Source organism: Chinchilla lanigera, unplaced genomic scaffold (assembly GCF_000276665.1).
Source record: "Chinchilla lanigera isolate Chin_1 unplaced genomic scaffold, ChiLan1.0 scaffold00106, whole genome shotgun sequence".
NCBI classification, from domain to species: Eukaryota; Metazoa; Chordata; class Mammalia; order Rodentia; family Chinchillidae; genus Chinchilla; species Chinchilla lanigera.
Window position 1 is genome coordinate 3,940,909 of NW_004955507.1, and position 21,260 is coordinate 3,962,168.

Here is a 21,260-nt window from a genome sequence, read left to right on the forward strand (position 1 = left end):
AGCGCCCAGCTCTCAGAAAGCTCCAAGCACATGTCTGCGGGATGTGAGGGTGAATTCCAGAGGCAAACAGGAGGAAAGGCTTCTCTGCGGGTTGCAAGGGTTCTATTTTGAACTCTGAATCTTGGTCATATGTGTTTATTTCAGAGACATCTGCTATCAAAGTCCTTCCCTGTGGCCACATTAAATTTACTGCTGGTGATGGTCTGTGCTTCACTCTCTAACTTTTCTTGTCATTACATTCTTTCAGCCCTGACAGTGCAGAGGAAGAGGGGAAGCAGGTGCATGAGGAATCTGCACCCCTCACCCTGCCACACTGTCTGCCCAAAGCACAGAGAACTAAGAGGACTGGGATGTGGTCAGTGCTTTCAGGAGGGGGACAAGGTCCCCCGAGCTGGAAGGTAGCTGGAGGGCAGAGGGGGCTGGCAGAACTGCAGGTGGTGCAGGGTTGAACAGATGCCCATGAGGTTTCCTCTGCCACATGGGGCATGCATGCTGAGTATGTCCACGTGTGTTTCTGCACACCATAGCACATCGGTGGTGGACTTGTGTAGTGTACATGAGTGTGTGCACATCCGATGGAAGAATGATGCTTCAACCTGCTGATGCCCATGGTTCCTTTGACTTCTGCCATGGAGGTTCTGCCACAGCTGGGCAGACACCTCTTGGTTCAGGTGAAAAGAAATTAAGAAATTCCAAGGAGAAAACCCAGCAGTTGCACTGAGTTTCTGTATTCAGCGAACACATTCTTCTGTAGCAGCTTCCATGCATCAGGCTTTGATGAGGGCATGAGGTACAGCGATCAGTGGGGACGGAGCTAGGAGTCACGTCAATAGGGAGACACCATGCACAGGGTTGGAGGCTGGCAGGGGGCACATGGAGCTGTGCTCACCCAGATGGGGGCAATCGGAGGAAGGCTGGCTAAGTAGAGGCCAGTGTAGTAAGGGGCAGGGCCACTCAGATGAAGAAGGAGCTCAGGGCCTAGAGTGTGTGGTCAGTGCCTTGGCCCAGGCCCAACAGAGCCCAGTGCTGAAAGAGGCCCAGGTGCCTGGTGCTTGGGTATAAACGGGAGAGTCCAGAGGCTGGGGACCTTATCTGAAAGCAACAGGGAGCCTCCACAGGGTGGTAAGTAGAAGACAGGTATATGTAGATTTACATTTCCTGCAGCTTGCTCTGTAGGACTAAACACTGGGAGAGGGAGAAGGGTGGGAGGTGGTACAAGAATCCCCCAGAGGGACCAGAGAGTGGTGTAGGGGGAGAGTTGAAGACAGATCAGAGGCACATTTAGATGCAGAAGTGGGGGACCACACACACTCCAGTTGGCCTGGAAGAGTTCCTGTTACGACTGGTGTCTTGCTGTGATTATTAATGGTGCCTCTTTCACTTTGGTTTGGGCCTGGTTTGGTTGACGAATGGCCCCTGGCATCATTAAAGGGCCTGATGACTTGTGTACCTGAAGCTTTGGTTTCCCAGTGCCTGGCTATGCCTCAAGAGAGCACTAGGCTCAAGGAGCCCATGATGCTCTGATGTTCTGTTCAGCAACAGGTGAAAAGCCTGTGTGGAGGGGGACAGGTGGGGGTTAACTTTTGGCACTGCCAGCTGAGCACAGTCCCAGCAGTAGACCCTGAGCTATGTGCTCAGACCCAACCATCTGCCACAGGGACTTCAGGCCCAGCCACATGCTTAAGAGGTGGCTTCTGCTGCCTCTGTGTAGAAGCAAACATTACCCCACTGGGTGACCACGTGGTGACTGTCCACCGGCAGCCTGTGCCAGCCCATGTCCAGCATGGAGAGGCTTAGAGGTTGGCAGCAGACTAAGGAGGTGGCAGGGAGGGGAGGCGCCTGGGTTCTCAGGCCACTGAGATCAGAGCACTAGACTAGTAGGGGCTTAGGGGCCCTGGCAAGTGACACTTTATTAGCCAGAGAAGGAAAGCAGTGTCTCTGTTAACGAGCAATTGATCTTCCGCAATTAATCTGGAAGTTGTGAATAAGCTTTTTGCAAGGCACCTAATTAGTAAATCTGGTGCCTTTGGGGGGTGATTACATCCAGTCAGGATTGATGCTTGGTTAATAATTATATTTTAAAACACGCTTAGTCACAACTTACACGTTTTAATAATAGCTGGACCTTCCTGAGAGAGGGGTTAGGGACCCCAGGGGGCCACGCAGGTGGTCTGACCCATTTTCCTGGCTCCAAGACCTTTGGTCCTCCCAGTTCTCCCCATCTGGTCATGAACCCCATTCGTATCTGTTAGGCCCAGAACAGAGACACCTCTGGTCACAAGTCCTGAGGTTTCTTCCCAGCAATGTTTTTTTACGAGTGTGATAAGAATCATCTGGTGCCAGCTGCCCTTCTTAGAAATGCAGATTTCTGTACCTCACCCTCTATGATTCTGACCCTGGAGGTCTGAGGTGGGCCTTGGGATGCTGAACAATAGGAACCCTGAGTGACTTTGATGCTAATGGTCTCTGGCCTGCTGGGGAGAAATGTCACCTCTGAGATTCTACATTTCTTTCCAGACACTGTGCTCAGGGGATTGCTGCTTCCTTGGATTTCGAAACTCCCTTTTCTTTCTCAACCATTCATTGTCCCCTGTGATGTTTCCCAAAGGCTGTTCTGCAGAGAACCAGTCCTGAGAGGTAAGCCTTTGAAAGATATGTTCTGTGGTCAAATCTATTTGGAACACTCCATTTATCTTTTAGAAAGTTGAAACACTTGTGGTCTAGATACAGGCTCCAGAAATCTGTGGTAAATAAACCTGCCTCTCTGCTTAACCCGGGTTCACCCAAAGACTTGACCTTTAAGCCTTTTGTGGTGGGGGTTTCTAGCTCATGGAGCTGGAGACGGGCACAGTCTGGGCCCTGTCCTGGCAATAGTCCAGGACTCTCCCTCCATCCTGCAGCCTTTTGCTCAGCCTCTGGCCTCCCCTCCTTTCTCTTTCTTCTGTTCTTTCCTTCCCTGGCCTTGCAACCCTCCCCTCTGAATCCTAACCCCTGGCTCCCAGCCACTAGGCTGGAGTGCATACCGGAAAAGGCGGTTGGCAGAGGAGCTGCGGTAGGCAATGTTGTTGAAGAAGATCTCCAGCTCCTGGTCATTGTCAAAGTCAGCAGCAATGACAGTGCGAACAGGGGAGGGCATGGCGAACTTGGGTGAGGCAATGTCCTGGAGGAGAAAGGGCGGCGGGTGAGCGCGCAGGAGAGTGGGATTGGGCAGGAGGCCACCCCTTCTATTGTGTGTGTGGACACAAAGCCAAGAGTCCCACACCTCCCGTCCCACCTCTGCATGAGGGACTTGGGTGGCTGCCTTTAGAACATGAACCAGACAAAGGTCTGGGTAAGGGATCTGCCTCTAAAAGAGGAAAAGAGCTGTGCAAGATGAACTTTTGTTTCTGAACAGTGTAGCCTTACTGTAGGTAGGGTTGCCCCTTACAGAACCTGGGAGCCTGTCCAAATGCCAGGGCCCAAATAGACAGGGATAAGAAGGGCACAGCCAATATTTCTAGGGTGCAGGCCTGCTCTGCTGGCCACAGGAACGAGCTGGCCTGGGTTAGTCGGTGAGCTGACCGGGGAGAACAGGGAGGGAGGACTGAGTTGCTGCATCAGCACCGCACCAAGTTGATGATGGGCTTGGTCAGCTGGTCAGGGTGGGACGAGCAGGGCCTTAGCAGCTGAGGAACAAGGAGATCTCAGGATCTCTAACTCATTTCTGATCTATTGATCTTATAAAAATGGAAACCTACACAGCCCCTTGGGATTGCCCTGACTGAATGCCTGGGCTTCTGAGATAATGTATGTAAAGCTCTTAGCACAGTTCCTGGCACATGGGAGGCACTTGACTAAGTGGGCACTTATTATTATGATGCTGATTGCTCCTATGAGTTCTGTGAGGGGCTTTCAGAAGGTTAAAGGTTCTTTAACCCCAGCACATGGACACTTGGGCCTGGATGATTCTTTGGTATGGGGCTGCCATGTGCATTGAGAGACGTTCGGCAGCATCCCTGGCCTCTAGTCACTGCATGCCCACTGTACCCCTTTCCCTAGCTGTGATAACTAAAAATGTCCCCAGATACTGTCAGATGTCCTGAGGGGAGGGAAGGAGAGCAAAATTATCTACATTGAGGACTTGAGTTAGAACAACAGCTGAGTAAAGATGGGTGTCATCCTGGAGCCCAGGATCTGGAGCCCTGATTTCAGGACGTGCCTCCTTTTCACCCAGACAGCTTGGGTCTCAAGCCTCTGTAGGAAGGGACCTAAGGTGGCTCCTACAGGGCAGGAACTTGTAGTGGGACCTCTCCATGGTCACAAATCATGAAGGACCCTGTAGACTTCCCCGGGCACACAAAACAGTTGGAACTTGTTCATCCCCTTGGGTGTTCTTGGCAAGACAAGTACTTTCAGAACAATGCTGGCTGCCTAATATCGGCTTCAATGATCCATGTTCTCTGTTTCACTCCCTGGGTAAGGCCCAACTCAAGCTTCTCATGGTGGTAGCAATTCCATTAATGGGAACAGTCCCTTTGAGAAATTCTCAGCATCACAGTCTATTGACACCCAGGAAGAGGGCTCAGGAAGGGTTCTCCCAGCCCACTATCTGTCTATAAGGTCAGCCTTGGGAACTCTGTGGCCCCTCTTCCCTTCTTTCGTGATATTCCACCCTGGATTTGAGCCTCAATTTGGAGGGCCCAGACTGAAGCTTCGGGTCAGGTCTTCCAGGAGCCTCCAGAAACAATGGCCTCTATCCAGAGATTGATCCACCAGAGGGGGCTCCAGCCACCGTGGAGGTTGTTCTTCCTTGGCACCTGCCCACCTCTCTACTCTGAGTCCAGGGTCTCCACAAAGCCCAGGCTGGAGCCTGTCATCTCCTGCGTGTTATCTTCACTCTGACCTGAAGAGCCACCAACTCCTCAGGCCTGGCAGCGAGGGGAGGGAATCAGGGAGGCACCTCTTACCCGGAAGCGGACTTTCCCCTGGGCGCTCATCTGCAGGTAGAGGCGATGGGGGCCGTTCCAGTTGCCATAGACGATGTCCACTTTTCCATCTCGGTTGAAGTCAGCTAGGGCGACGCCTCGCCCATGCTGGTGGGGGTCATCTACACCTGCGGGGAGAGGCAGGGGCCTCAGGATGGTAGCCCTGCATACTTCATGAATACTCACCCTGAGCAACAAGGGAGATGCCCGCCTGGGAGATGGGAAGACACAGCTGTGTCTCACAAGCTCTCCACAGAGGCAGAAGGTGGAACAGCCATCTGTTAGCAAAAGGGACTGGAGACTTGTTTTTGGGACAGTACAGCACGTACACTGTACTCAATTTGAGGCAGTATGAGTTGAGGAAGGAAAGTGGAAATTTTTTCAGTGGACCAAATCATCTCCTGGCCATCCCAACATGGCCTGGGAGATATTAAGTGAAACATGTCACTGTCTTGCCTCTTAAGGGCTCCCCAGTACCCTTGGGTCAAGTTCAAATTTCTGTCCAGAAATCACCAGGCCCTGCCTCACTGTGCTCCTGCCTACCTTCCCACTTACTCACTGAGCTCTGGCCACTCATGTTTTTCCCACACCCCAAGTGAACCAAGCTCTTTCCAGCTTCTGGACCTTTGTTCAGCTGGACTCCACATGGGTGCCTCCCAGGCGCACAGTTATCGAGCTCTGTTTTTCTGCTTTTAGCTGCATCCCCTCCTTAGGGAAGCCTTCCCAAGTGACCTCATGTACATAGCCCCTCTCACCCATTGTGCCAAGATCCCTGGTCTCTTCTTTCACAGTGCTGATCACAAGGTGCCTTTATGTCCCTTTTTGTTTCACTTGTTGGAACCCAGTATTCCTGCCAGACCTGATGCTCTGTGAGGTCAGGACTATCTTCTTGGTTCACCCGTGTGCATGCAGTAGCTGCCTCAGCCTGCCTGTCTGGGAGTTTTCAGTAAGTACTTGCTGAATGAATGAAGAGACATAAATAATTTGACAGCAGGCAATCTGGGGATGCTGGTGACGGCAGAGGAAATACTTCAGCTATGACAGAGAAATCCAGAGCATGCCTTGTAAAGACCTATGTCCAGTGTCACCTGCCTACCATTTACCAGTGGGCTGGCCCTAGGGGAGGGTGGAAGGTGGCTCTGCTTGAGTGATGGCCTGACCTCCTGGCTGTCCGAGGCATGCCTGCTCCTCAGGCCAGGTGCAGACATAGAAAAAGCTGACTCTTTCAGAGGACAAATAGCTGGAGGTCAGCAGGCTCCCGGGTGGCAGGCAATAGGACAACATAATGGGGGTGGCAGTCACAGCTGCACACAGGGAAATCCTGAGGGTGGGAGCCAGGAGAAAGCAGAAGTTGGGCCCCTGAGAAGCCTGGAGGCCGGTGTCCTCATGAGGCATGAGGTGGAAAGGGCCTGCGGGATGGGGCAGGATGGAAGAGGAGGCGATGAGACTCACACTGAGAAAGAAGGTTTGCACAGCACTGAGGGCAGCCTCCTTCCCTAGGATTAATACCCCATTAGTTCTCAGCAAACCTGCCCAGCCCAAGTGTCGGTGGCCTTCTATGTCGGCCCATTTCTCTCCTACCTGTGAGGCACCTTGACAAGGAGCTGGTTCCCTTTCACAGGACTAATCGGTGCCAGGCTGCCTGTCTTAGCAGCATCTGTTTGGGTGACGGATGCCCTCTTGACATGTCTCGTTAAGCCCCTGCCATCATTCTGACTTTCAATTACGGGCCTAGCACTTTGCCTCTCTTCTCCTGCCCAGTGTCTTCTGCCACTCCACCTTGTTTGCTCGCCTCTGCTTCCATCTCTGTAACATCTCTTCACATCCCCTAGGCTCCCTCCACCACCTCTTCCTTTGCTCTATGATTTCTCAGCAGCCAGAGTGCTTGCTGTCAAGTGTAGCCCTGAGAGAAGAGTCAGGCAGGAGGACAGCCCAACTTCAGCTCTGCCAGGAAAGCAGACATAAAGCAGGGCCAGGGGCTGATCGGCTACACTTTGGGGGCAGGTGGGTGTTCTGGACAGGAGTTCCCCCGAATGGAGACTCCCAAGCAGGAAGCTCTGGGAGTAGATACTCGGGTCAGAGACAATGGATCAGCACATGCTCAGGGATTTGATGCCAGCTGTCAGCAACAGCTGAAGCTGATTTGGCCTTTGACATATAGCCTAGATCCCCAATCACCTCTTCCCTATGTGTCCAAGAAGGAGGTGAAATTATTCTCTCCCTACCCATGTCTTCCCCACCTTCCACTTGTTGGCAATGTGGGGATGACATGGGTAAGAAGGGGGGCTGGAGAACAGACTGATTATGTCCACCAAATTTTAGGTATCCATTCTGTCATTTAGCAAACTGTACTGGATGAGCACTGGGTACAAAGCATTATATCAAGAAGGAATAGAACAGTGTCCCAGTCCCTTTAGATCTCATAGACCAATCATGAGGGTAATGTAGAACCCTGAGTGACAAGCTCATGTAAGGGGCAGTGGGAATACAGAGGAGGAAGGGCCAATCTCTGCCAAGTAGCACAGAGGGAGTCAGGAAAAGATTCATAACAGTGACATTTGAGCTGAGTGTTAAAGGATACATAGATGTTTTGTGGACAAACAAGAGAGAGGGCAGTCCTGCAGAGGAAATAGAAGGTGCAAAGGCCCTGAAGTTTATGGGGTGAGCACAAAGGGAGGAAGGGCCGCAGAGCTGGGGGTCATGGGTCCTATTTTATGTGGGTCTTACCCTACTTTTTATAGTTGTTGGTGTATATGTCTGTAATGGTTGATGCATTGTGTCAACTTGAGAAGTTTAGAAGTTTAAAAAAGCAACTCAGCAGGGGACCAGGGTCTTCACTTTGTAAACATCTTCATCCTGTGCAAGAGGAGGGGGTGGAGATTGTGTGTGAGTGCTACACCTTCCTTGGGGGATGGGTAGTCCGCTTGCAGTATAACAGAGGAAAAGAGGCTTGCTATTCCCCCTTTCGCTCTTGTTGCCTTTTCTGTCTTCTGCTGCCTTGAACTGTTGCCCCTCACCATGCCACTCCGCCTTGGAGCCAGCTGATTACAGACTGAAACCTCCACAAACTGAAAGCTAAATAAACCTTTCCTTCCTTAATTTTGGGTGTCAGGTATTTTGTCTCAGCAATGACAGCAAAGTAACCAAGACAATGCCTGTTTCAGGAAGGTCTGCATTTTCTATATGTGGGGTGGCCTCAGTCTTATTTAGGGCAGCATCCTCAGCTCCTAGCACAAACCTGGCACTTGGAAAAAGTTTCATAAATGGCTATGGGATTGAACTGAATGCTTAAGATAAGTAGGGGTGGGGGCCAACATGGGAAGACACAGCTTGAAGGGGAAATTGATGTTGGGAGACAAGTAGAACCGGAGGATCATGGACCAGGGCCAGTTACTGGAAAATGACAATGGTCAGGAGTCCCTGATTCTTTTTTCTTGTGGCCTGAGTATGAGTGTGTGTTTGTGTAATGTGTGTGTGTGACTTTTCGACAGGTAGCACTCCAAGTATAGCACTAGGAGAAAGGAGTCAGGCAGGAGGGCAGCCCAACTTCAGCTCTACCAGGGAAGGAGAAGATGCAAAAAAGGTGTGTGTGTGTGTGTGTGTGTGTGTGTGTGTGTGCGTGCGCACGCAGTTGGAGTTGAAAGCATCACATCTGACAAGTGACTTCCCTAAGTCTGGGCCAGGGCAGGGCAGGGCAGCCTGGAGTCCCTGGCGTGGGGACTTCAAGGGTACAGGGCAGGGTTATGTTTACTTACCAGCACTGGCTGCAGCATCCACAAAGGTACCATTGCCCTGGTTGTGGAAGAGGAAGTTGGGCCCATTCTCATTGTCACAGAAGATGTCTGAGGCACTACTGCTGAGGATAGGGCCCACGCTGACACCTCGTCCCCCTAGGAGAGGACATGGACCCAGAGTGAGTGACAGAAGCAAATCCCCAGGTCCAGCTAGAGCATGGAGCTGCCTCTAAAGCCTGTGAGAAGCTGCAATGGAGGTGCCTCAGAAGAGCCCTGGGGGTAAGTGCAACCTTCCGGATGCTTCCCTGAGCCAATGCTGGGCTCACAGTCTCCATAAATCTGATGTCACTGGGGATGAGGCCAAGGAGGAGTCAGACCGAGTCACTCTGTAGCACAGGAATGATTCCAGGGACTAAGGAACATAGAAAGCTTGGCTCTTGCCCCAAATGTCAACACACTTCCCTTCTAATAGTAGAAGCTAAATTACAATAAATTAAATTACACACCATTTTGGTCAAGTCACAGGTCCCTGGACAGCCCCTACTACCCCTCAGAGGCCCACATATACTGGTCAAGAACCTTGGGTATATTCCTGCTTTAAGAACCTACACAAAATAAGTTCTGGCTATAGGTTCCAGCTGTAGGTAACAGCTATAGGTGCAAGCATGCTCATTTCACATTGTTTGACATAGTAAGCAATTATGTCCATTGATAGCAAACTGCTTGAATGGATTACAGTGAATCCATATGGTAGATCATTCTGTAGCACCTAAAAAGACTGCATAGATCCATATGTATTGACTTGGAGGAATGCCCATGATACATTGTTAAAAGAATAAACAATCTGCCAAGTAATGGTGTTTTGTGATCTTTTTATCAAAAGATAAGAAAATAAATGACGTTTCTGAATATACATGTTTACACGGCTTATCTGAGTTTGGAGAAAAATGGGGAAGGCCACACACCAAGCTATTAATACTGGCCACCTTTATGGGGTAGGATGGGGAGGGAAGGAGATGGTAGTTGGCCTTTTCTTTGAATGTCTTCGTATTGTTTTGCTTATTCCAATAAGAATTGCTTCTGTCACATCAAAGAAAAAATCCAATAAGTACACTTAAAAACAAAAAAGAAAGAAAACAAGTTAGCTATACGTTAGGCTTTGAAGTCTCTGAGAATATACTTGAGCTACATGTGTCAAAAAGTCCAACCTTAGTATGTCCTGAGCAAACTATCCTTAACCGGTAGGTTTTAGATAAAGCTTCTGCTTGCCAATCTCTGCCTGCTCCACACCTCCCAGTGCTGGAAACTCTTACAAGCCCGACTAGGATAAGACAGGGATTCCAGTCCCAGCTTGGCTTCTTACAAGCTGTGGGAGCTTGTGCAGCTTATATTACCCTTTAAGCTTCAGTTTTTTCATCTGTAAAATGGAGATGGTCTGACCTACCTTTCCTACTTCAGGGTTTTTGAGAGAATCAAATGAGATGAGATATGCCTGCTAGAATGGGGATTTTCAAAAAGATGAAAGATTACAAGTGTCCACAGGGTGTGGAGAGAAAGGAACCCTGTAGACGGCTGGTAGAAAGGTAAATTGGTATAGTCACTATGGGAAACAGTATGGAAGTTCCTTGAAAAATTAAAAATAGAACTACCATATGATCTAGCAATTCCACTACTGAGGATACAGTGAAAGGGAATGAAATCTCAATATGTTAAAGAGACATCTACACTCCCACATTCATTGCAGCATTATTCACTGCAGCCCACCTAGGGGATCAACCTGAATACTGCACAACAGATGAATGAATAAGGAAAATGTGGCATATTTACACGCTAAAGTATTATTGAGCCTTACAAAGAGGAAAGTACCGTCGTTTATAACAAGGATGAACCTGGAGGACATTGTATTATGCGACATAAACTAGGCACAGAAGGACAGTATGCATGATCAATTTACATGGGGATCACAGAAGCAGAAAGTAGACTGGAGGTTACCATGGCCAGGGGAGGGAGGATGTTGGTTAAAGGGCACAAAAGTTAAACAGGAGGATTAGGTTCAAGAGATCCACTGTATACCATGGTGACTATAGTTAGTAATGATGCACTGTATGCTTGAACATGCTAAGACAGTGCTGTAGATTTTAAGTGACCTCATAGCAAATAAGTGATAAGTATGTGAGATAATGCAAATGTTAATTAGATCGAGTTAGTCATTCCACATTGCACACATACGTCAAAACATCACACATTACATGATAAACATATACACTTTTTAGATGTTAATTTGAAAAATGAGTTGAGAGAGATGAAAGGACTTTGTAGACAGACCCTCTGAGCAGGAGTCAGGCCTCTGCACCAGCTGCAGGAATGGCACTGAGAGCTTGTTGGAAACGCAGACTCTCAGGCTCTATGGAATCAGAACCTGCATCCTAACAGACCCCTGAGGGGTTTGTGTGCACATTAACATTTGAAATATATTACTCTAAAAAGCTATTTAGCATAGCAAGAATAGTTCTAAGAGTACTCCAGAATTTTTTTTTGGTAAGTGAGAGATTAGGCAGAGCTATGTGATGATGGGCCAGGCTCCCCACCACCTACCTCTGGGTAGGGCAGAAGTTTCCTCAAAGTGCTATGCTAATTCGAGAAAGGTGTTCTCCTAAGCTCCTCCCATCCTGACAGATGCCACAGGAGGAGGTCAAGGGGCATTCAGGGGTACAGGGTGGGGCAAAGGCATTACCATTGTTAATGTTTCCATGATTAGATTCTTCTTTACACCCTCTGGGCCTTTGCCTCTGGGAATTCTCCCCGGATAAACTGATTAGCTCTCTAGGAGAGTCCAAGTCTCATGAAAACTGGACTCTTAATTCACATTGCTACTGATTGATGATTGTCCTCCAAGATGGCATTACTTTCCTACATGAAGTGGGGTGAGAGGCTTTCAGAGGCTTTTGTAAGGCCAGCAGGAAGGGTGCTGAACCATAACTTAGCACCACCTCTGCTCATTAAAACGGGAGCTGCTAAGTGGCTGTTGGCAGCTGTCCCTGCCCTGGTCTTGCAGACCCCAGCCCGTGAGTGGGCTCCTATGAGAGGACGGTGGCCTAGCCCAGGGCCCTGGAAATCCCAAATGGGACACAGAACCTGCTACCATGCAAGTTTGTCCTTCCTCTCCATTTTGGCATCTTCCAATTTCCTCTCTGCCTTTGGCTCCCAAGCTGTGACACGTTCCCTTCATTTTCTACAAAGCAGGTTATTTCCCTTTTGGACAAATTTCTAAATCTTTCTAATTAACTAATTGGGTTGGGTTGAAGCCTTGCACCATTTGTAACCTGTAATTACTAGAAAATTGCCATGGTAACCACACTACTAATTAGTGGCAATTTATTGCCATGGCAACTGGACCATAACAGAGACGTTACCCACAACTCCTTTTTGGCAAGTTGGTGGCACAGTTGAGAAGCAGGTGAGTTGACAGTCAAGGAGCCAGCTTTTTGGGCACCAGCGCCTGCAGTCTTAGGACGAGGAGCAAGCTGGGGTCCAAGGCAGGGATGCCACCCACTGCTGAGGCCTCAGGGGATCTCTACTCCCAGACTGACGTCTAAGTCCCCTTCAAACCAGTGAAATCCACCACTGTAAGTACAGCCTGCACTTCTGCTTCTGCTCACAACGACAAAGGCACTAGCAAGGATCTTCCACCAGGTCTATCCCCTCTTCTTCCTCCTTTGTCACATCTGCCCTTTCCTCCACCTCCCCAGGTTGGGACATACCATATGGAGCCACCAGGGGGCTGTTAGAGACATCTTTATTTAGCCTTAGAGGAGGATGTCCTAGTAGGGCGTTGATGCCACTTTATATTAATTCTTATATGTGAAGCCAGCACATCCTCTCTGGAAAAAAAAGTTCCCCAGGTAAGGCTAGAGAGGCCAGACTGGTGGTGAGACCTCAGGTCGTGGGATCAGCAAGTCCGAGTTTGGGCTGTGTGACCTTGGGCACATCACTTAACCTGACTGGGTTTCTGTCTTTTCATTTATGGCATAAGACTGGTAAGAATAATAGCTCCTTCTCAGGGCTGTCATAAATATTGAGATGGTTTTTGGAAGGTACTTTGGAAAATGTCAGGTGCCATATAGTCATTAGTTGGGACTATTTACCACCTGCTGGGTGAAAAATACTGGTATCACTTTTTCCCCGGCACTTTCAAGCTTCAAAGCCATCCTTGTTAGACTGTTGGGCTTTGAATGCTCCTCCCTTCCTATTCCTTTCAAGCACTTCTGCTGGGTGGGAGGGTGCGGTTGGAGGAGAAACAGGCTCCCCCTCCCGCCACACTGCAGCTCTCCTGATAATCTGCTCACTAGGCCCAACCCCACAGGGAAGACTTGGTTGTCCTCAAGAACCTCACGCCCAGACCTATGAACTTACACTTTAGCAGTACAGACTCTAGTATGATTCAGGAGCAGGTGATCTCTCTCTCACGCTGTGTGTGGGCCAGCCCTCTGGCCTGCTGCAGGTGGGGGGAAGGGAAAAATTGTGGGATAGGCTGTGCACTGCGGAGCTATTCCAAACTGTGGTCTTGGCAATTAGGGACAAAGCAGCACAGTGTTTATGGTGCTATGAAAGGCCTCTCAGTTCTCACTTGATCCCTGCCTCTCTCTGGCTTCAGTAACTTGGAAAGTGTGTCTGTCAGGCCTCAGTCCCTGTCCTGTGAAATGGATGAGGAAGTAAGATCTCTGAGGTTCTTTCTAGTATTACCTGTCAATTCCTGCATCCTCCAGAGAGATGCTGGATTAGGGTGCTGGGAGCTGTTTCCTGCACTCTCTGTCCCGTGGAGGCTTCGAGGCAAGGCCTGTCAGCCAAGGATCTTGAACACATGGCATTGATGTGCTGAAGTCTTGTTGGAAATAGCATGCTGGTGGATGTCAAGGTCCATGGGCTACCAAGAACATCCAGGATATTGTAAAACGTGGCACTTGGACACTGGGAGATGTGAGGTAGAAAAGGGCAGTAGGGTATGAGCAGGTGCGTGTTGGAGAAGAAGGTGTGAGGGTAAAGGGCGGGATGGTATCAGTGTCTCCCATCTAAATTTCCTGAAAGTTCTGAAAGAGTATGTCTGTGTTGGTGCTTGGTGACCCTACAGATGCTGCTCAGACTGCTCCCACTTTCCCCTGGTCCTTCCTGGCCTGTCTCCGCAAGATGCTCCCGGACAGCCTCCATCCGTTATTCCCTGGCTGGGAGACTTTCAAACCTTGGCTACCTGGTGGTGCAGGCGGGTGCCCCTGCCCGAGCTCACTTCCAGCAGTGAGGAGCAGGAAGAAGCTGTAAGGAAATGACTGGGTGAAAGTGGCAGGAAGAGTTCCTCTAGTAGCAGTGGTTGGGTCCCTGTGCTGGCATCATACACATGCAGCTCACGTCAGTTTCATGACACCTCACAATGTGTTTTGTCACCACCACTTTCTTTCTGTGTTTAACTGAGAAATTAAAAATTGCATATATTTACAGTGTAATGACATGTTTTGAAGAATGTATACATGGTGAAATGGCTCAGTTGAGCTAATTAACATATTCATCACCTCACATACTTGTGATTTTTGTGGTGAGAATGCTGAAAATCTATCCTGTTGGCATTTTGCAAGAATACAATGCATTGCTATTAACTGTAGTCACTGTGTTGTGCACTGGATGTCTAGAATGTATTCTGCTCATCTAACTGAAATGTTGCGTCCTCTGAGCACCATCTCCACAACCCCTGGCTTCCATTACCACCATTTCCTAGGTGAGGAAACTGAGGCTCATGGAGAAGCAATCCCAGTCACATGTGTGCTCCCAGTCAGTGTGCAGAAGGTCACATTTCAAATCATGAACTATTCTTTCCAGCCTGTTTCTCAAATGTTTTTGCTAAAGTCTCCTCTCTACAGAGCAGGGTTTGCATTGGCATGTAGAATGACCAGCCACAGGCTTGATGTTTCTTTCAAATCTCTTGTGATAGCTGAGAAAACTGCATACAAAATTTATATTTCTACATCTGTGTTTTAAAAGAGAAATGACCTCCCTCCTGACAATCACTGAATGCATCTGATACACAGGGAAATTGTTCCTGTGTATCCTGGGCTTTGTGGGCCCCGGGCAGGCCTGGCAGAGGAGCCTGTCCCTCCAGCCTTGCCTGGTTCTGGCTGTCAGACCTGGCTGTGCTCTGCTGAAAGACCATCCCTGCTGTCTGAGAACTTGGGAGGCTCCGCGGCCCCGCCCTGCAGCCCTCAGTCGCGTCGCTGATGGGGATCTGCCAGCAGGCCCCAGCTGGGCTTTAGGCTTCTCCGTCTCCTCCAATAATGACTTCCTATAAATCAGATCTGCCCTCTGCTTTGTTCCACACTGCTCCCAGCCAACAGCAAAACTCTCCAACCAGCATCATAAATCCACCTTCATTTTCTTTCCAAATTTCTTTTAAGGCTTCTTTAATCACAACCTTGCAGCCCAGGCAGATGCTCCCTCAAAGGGTGAGGTCCAAATGCAGGACTTGTGGGGACAGATGAAGGCCCAGGGGATGCTGGGTCCAGTGGGAGGGAGTTTAGGGAGCTGGACTCCAGCGATGAAGATGCCACGCTGTGCCCACGCGGAGCACACAGAGTGCCTCCAGGACAGGGCGGCGCCTGCTCCCTTTCTGCACCCCCAGTGTTGTCCAGCAGAGGGCCTGGGTATGAGCATATGCTATACAGGGCAGGCACTGCTGGTTTGCCAGGCCACGGGCGGGCATCCCATGTTCCCTCCTTTCATTCCTCAACGTCCCCTCTGTGTGAGTGAGAAAGCAGCAGCCGGAAAAGTTGGTGTTGCCTGTGGCTGAAGGGTGTGGTGGAGGCAGAGTCTGCACATGGCAGCCTGCTTCACGCCCTGTCCTTTTAGCTGCTCTGCAAGCCAGCTTGTTCAGGGCGTTCAGAGTGGCTGAGGGATGTGCTCAAGGTCACTGGGCACAGAGCTTGTGCAAGACTTTTGGCTCTTCCTCCTCCTTAGGTTTCATGCTAGGGTCGTGCTGTGGTGGAACCCAGTTCTCAGGATTCCTATGCGGGGCAGCTCCTGGCATTGCCCTGGCTCCAAAAGGCCATGCGCAGTTGGAGATACTGGGGCTTGGGATTCTAGGGAGTCAGGGCATGGCGGTGGGGGGGAGTGGTCTTCCTGATGCCCTTGTGGGCACCACCTACACTCGCTCTACAGCCCTCAGGGGCCCTCAACTCCCCCGAGAGCAGACATGGTGGCCGCTAGATGGCACTGTGACCCAGCAGAGCAGCAGTGGCCACTGGAATCAATAATGTCTGGAGAGGCTTCCCTCCCCCTCTCGCAGAGCAGGACGGCTAATGCAGGGACAGTGCCACTGCCTTGCAGTCTCCATGGTGGCCTGGCCTCTCCCTGGTGCCCAGAGCACCCCAGGCCAGCAGCTGCATCAGTCCTACAATCTAGGACCGCAGTTCAGGGCCTGAGTGCCCATGCTTAGGGCTGCATTGCCAGTGGGTGTGGGGTCTTCCTCTCACCAGCCTGGAGGGGGATTCTCAAGGTGGAGGTCAAAAGAGAAGCCAGCTGATTATAGCAGGTTAGGCTTTAGGAGATGGGGCCCTATGACTAGTTTTCTACAATCTCCTATGTGACCTTGTGCGAGTCCCTTCTATTTCTGGACCTTGGTTTGTTACTTTGGAAATCTGGAGGTCCCCCCAGGCTGTAGGCTGTTCAAAAGATGGGTGCTGTAAGGCATGGCTGTGGAGGCCTCAACTCTCTGAGTGCACACCTGGGCAGAGTTTGCTTTGCTCTTAGCCTGGGCCCCGGCACTGGCCTAGCGCTGAGCATTGGCCACCTGCCAGAGTCTCAGCCATCAGGCTGGGCTCAGCATGGCAGCCCGTACATTTGGGGTCCATTCCTGGGTCTCAAGGGGGCACTCAGGGCTAGTTCTCCAGCCAGATGTCCCTGTGTCATTAGCCGAGTGATGAGGGTGCTGTAGGGTAGTGTTGGGGGGCTTGGCAGGCAGGGAAAGGATGGGCTGGGGAAGGCGGGTAGACAGAACAGTAACTTGGTGGGCCAAATAGGTTCTTCTTGGCCAAATGGCTTCTGCAAGTCTGGAGGGCTGCTCTGATGCGTCCTCTGGGCATGCCAGCTGCCCCAGCTTCCTCTATGCCTCCACAGAAGCTGCTGTCTCTCCTTGGGCTGCCTGGTCCTTCCACAGTCAGCTGGTGCTCCTACCCCATCTCTACTCCTCAGCTGTCTCCGCCTAGTATCCCCCACCTTCCTGGGTTTGTGCCAGCCCAGCCAGTGTGAACAATGCCTGCTTCATGCTCAAACAGCCCAGATTCGTCCATTCTGCGTATAACCTACTCTCCCAGTCCTTGCCTCCCTTCCATCTCATCATTTTCAAGTGCTTCATCCCCTCAGCCCACCCCTCTCCTGCAAGATCAAGGCACTTAATTGCCAAGCCAGCCCAGTGCACAGAACTGGGAGCTACTCAGAAAAATTGACTGTACCAATCCAGGCTGAAGCGCCTGCATGTTTACTCCTTTCCCAGGGAAACGTGGTTTATTACTGACACTCAGCCTTTCTGAGGTACATTTGCGCACAGAGCTCTCAGGCACTTTGATGGGGCTTGAGCTGTGCAAACTATTTTATTGTCTAGTCATTTGTCCCCACAAAGTTTGTCAGACAGGTTAACATTAATCTCTGCCTTTCACCAAGGTGGAAAGTGGCTAGAGAAGGGCATAATAAACTGCAGGGACAACATTTTCTGGGTAGGACTTAGAGATTTTGCTACCAATCCAGTGTCTTGAGACAGAGGGATGGCCCAAATACCCCTCAAGCACCCTCCCATCCACCAGGATAAGGATTCAGGCTGGCTGCTCTTTGGAAATCTCTCCAGGAACAAGTTGGGGGGAAACACGGGAAAGGTCGACTGACCAAATAATTTCTACACCCAAGAGCAGGGTGAGAGAGTGAGACGGGCTCACGTGCAAAGTCATTGTGCAGCCCTGGCTTCTTGATTCCTGGCATCAAAACAGAAGCTGGATTGCTCTGCCATCAGCAGTCTATTGGCAGATTATCAGACTTTAGTCAGCAACCGTGCTGGAATTAGAAAAACAGCCTTCCCTGGAAAGAGCTCCCTGTCAGAGATTCTGACAATAGGTCCCCCATCCAGAAAGAGGAAGCGGGAGCGGGCCTTGAGAAAAAGTGCTGGAGAGGTTCTGGAACAAAAACACAATTCTTTGAGCTCAGTTATCCGAGATGGGACCCAGCTGAAGCTTAGGGATTTAGCACTCAGTTCGTGGCCGCTTACGTTTATGTGTAAATAAATCATTTCATCTGCTGTTTGGCAATAAAGAATGCCTTAAATCTCAGCTTTTATGATTTGTCAGTTTTCTGCTAAAGAACCCATGGCTGGGGTCAGAGCCGGGGATGGAAGACAGGTTCCGGGGAAGAACGATGTGGTGGTGCTCTCACCCCACTTTCCAGCAAGCCCCTCTGCCCAGTATCCCTGCCCGCTCTCCCAAGCTAACACTCGCCAGATATCTAAAGAGCCCTTGAGGTGGTGTCAGGGGAGCCCTTTGTGGGTGGCCTCATGGAATAAACCTTCCCTGTTCTTGTGGCCTCTCATGAATTAGACTCATTTTTGTTTTGCAGGGCCCTAGACCCCATCCCAAGGCCCTAGACCCCATCTCAAGGCCCTAGCCCCCATCCCAAGGCCCTAGACCCCATCCCAAGGCCCTAGCCCCTCTGTTCATGGCCCCCATGTCCCCCTTCATACCTGTGTATTTGCTGACCCCAGCCTCAGCAGCCACATCTCTGAGTGCCAGGATTCCCCGAGAGGGGTCACTGGCCTCAGGGTCCATTTCAATGAGGGCATCTGGCCCCACATTACCGTAGGCATAATTGGCAATGTAGATCGAGTAGCGTCCAGAGCCCTGAGGAGGAAGGGAAGGAGACTGGTGAGGAGGCCCATCCTAACCCACTCCGGCTTTCCCCAGAAACCACCCTACACCCAGGATCATAGCTTAGGCTTTTCTCCAGGTCTGCTGCCAATGGCCTTGTGGGCTGTGCTGGCTACAACCGCGGGGAGCTTTTCACAAAGGTTGCAATATGAATGACAACCACTCCCTCCAGTTGGACAACAAAGCAGCCCTGCTTCTCCTTCTATCCTGTTCCAGAAGAACACATCCCTCCCTCTTCCCCACAACCACCTTTTTATAGACAATTTTCTAATGCGCCTCCCTCCAGCTGAGCTCTCTCCAGCTGCCAGCCTGGGTAGCTGCTCAATAAATATTTGCTGATTGATTGATCTACCAATTCCCATTATTCTCAGTCTCTCTCTCTTCCATTCAAGCCCACTCCAGCCAAGATGACAAGCAAATTCCTGAGCTGGCTCCCTCTCTTCCTTCCTTCCCTGTGCTTCTTCATCTCTCTATTTTGGTAGCATGAGAGGCACAGATTTCCAGGGGTCTTCTTCCCCCTTCAATCCCCTCTTTTCTCTGTATTGCCTGAAAGAAATATTTTATTGCTTCTGCCTTGCTACTGTCTCAGTTTTTTTCTTCTCTTTGCATCCAGGAGGAGCCCTGGGCGCCAGCTCCTCTCTGCTATAGCCATGTTCCTCTGTAGTCCAAAGCACTGCTGATAAAAGCTTCTTTTCTGTCTGTTACTATAATGGTGTTATTTCTTCAGTGGAAGCCTCCTTCTTCCCGAGAGCCACGCCATTTCTAAATCAGTTTCCTAGCTTTCCTCTCACCCCTTTCATCACTTCCCTCCAGTGAATACTTCTTGAGCTTCAACTCTATGAAAGGTGCTCTTCGATAAATGACCTGAAGACAAAGTCCCTGTCCTTAGGTAGCTTTGATTCTAATTTGACAGGCAAGGCATAAATAAAAAAGAACAGATCAGGTGTGGTCAAAACTGTGGTGAATGTTTAAATTAAAAATAATATTACAGTAAAAGACACATTGTTATTAATATCCCTTAAAATACCATCCCTGTCTTCAAACACATATATTCTACAATGGTTCTTGCCACTTTCTGAAGCAGTTCTGGAAGTCCTCCTTCATGAGTATCTTTAGTTTTGCTGTTGCAGCTGTCTCCACATCTTGAATCAATTCAAAACATTTACCTTTCATGGTCATTTTGACTTTGGAGAAGGGCCTTAAATTGCAGGGTACCAGATCTAGTGAATAAGGTGGATGAAGATACAACATAATATTTGTATAAGCCTGCCTTTCCTTTGGATGGTACTGGCAATAGCTTTACCATACTTTTTTTTATCACACTTTTTTTCTGAGACAGGGTCTCACTATGTAGTTCAGGTTAGCCTTGGACTCACTATGTAGTTCAGGCTGGCCTCAAACTTGTGGTCTCCTGCCTCAGTCTCCTGAGGGCTGTGATTGCAGGTAAGGGCCACCACACCTGGCCCTTTTTATCACTTTGTAAAGATTCTCATGAAAGAGAACTTCAGCACTGCTTTAAAAAGTGGCAAGAATAATGGACTAAGGGTGTTTGAATTGAGGGGGAGTATCCTGAGGGGGATTAATGGCACTGTGTCTTTTACTCTAATAAAGTTTAAAATTTCTAAACATTTATTGTATGTTTAGAGCGTTCCTTGTAGTTGAGCTTGGGGCAACAAGATTGGGTTGTTATCCCTCCTCTTAGTCCCCCTTGCTTGCTTCCATATCTTATCCAGTGGCATCATGAGAACCCTTGTCCCACTTACCTGGTCACTGCCTTTATACCTCCTTTGGACCATTTTCTTTGGGGAAACTGATTAAGGCCACTTGAGTCAGTGAGACTGGTGGGTGAGAGCGCGGAAGGAGCTTAGGGTTTCTGGGGGTGCCCAGAAGCATCAACAATCATACAAGTGCACAGCAGAGACTATGAAGAGGGTTTCCTGGGGCACAGAAGAGATGTTCCTAACCTGGAGGCAGGCACCTCACTGTGGGAATTTCAGAAAAGGTTTTCCAAGAGGAGTCTCCACCAGGTGAAGTGGAAGGAATGAACCTTTTGGGCAGAGATGAGAAGTAGATGCACATAGGGAAAATATAAGCAGTTAGTTCACTGCTGCTCGAATGTTAAATGCAAGACAGGAAGTGTAAAGGGGCGAAGCTGGAGAAGGTTATAAAACTGTTCCTTAAAGACTTAGTTGGCCCTTCTGTTTTGGTTATCTGGGACTCTATTCTTTTACCCAGGAATCTATGCTTTACGTTTTCTTACTTAAAGTAGCAAGACCTGCAGCAGGCTTGGTGACATCAGGGAGCAGCTTAGAAATACAGAGCCCCAGGCCCAACCCTGGGCCTCCTCAGTCAGAATCTGCCTTTCATCTACAGGACTCCTAGGCAAAACTAAAGTTTGAGACGCACTGCTTTACAGCATGACTTACTGATGAAGAGAGAATTTTGAAAAGTTGTCACCCATTGCTGGAGCTTTGTGCACGTGGGTAGAATGATTGGATGCAGAATGAATGAGGGGGCCCAATGAGAAAGTGCACTGCCATGAACCATTCCTAACCCCACCAGCTGTTAGCAAGCGCCTCAACAAATGGGCAATTAAGCCTAAATGGGCTGAAATGCAC

The 21,260-nt window shown here is 49.7% G+C and overlaps 1 protein-coding gene across 3 annotated transcripts in view; it reads right to left on the reverse strand.

The window, feature by feature from the left end:
* The window catches only part of Crtac1 (cartilage acidic protein 1), a 145,316-nt gene that overhangs the window by 24,106 nt on the left and 99,950 nt on the right, over window positions 1-21,260 (reverse strand). For all 3 annotated transcript variants that reach the window (XM_005407644.2, XM_005407643.2, XM_005407641.2), the window contains exons 5-8: window positions 18,459-18,615; window positions 8,720-8,854; window positions 4,947-5,092; window positions 3,024-3,160 (exon numbers count right to left, since the gene is read on the reverse strand). In XM_005407644.2, the coding sequence (XP_005407701.1) occupies window positions 3,024-3,160; window positions 4,947-5,092; window positions 8,720-8,854; window positions 18,459-18,615 (575 nt within the window). The remainder of the gene's footprint in view (window positions 1-3,023; window positions 3,161-4,946; window positions 5,093-8,719; window positions 8,855-18,458; window positions 18,616-21,260) is intronic.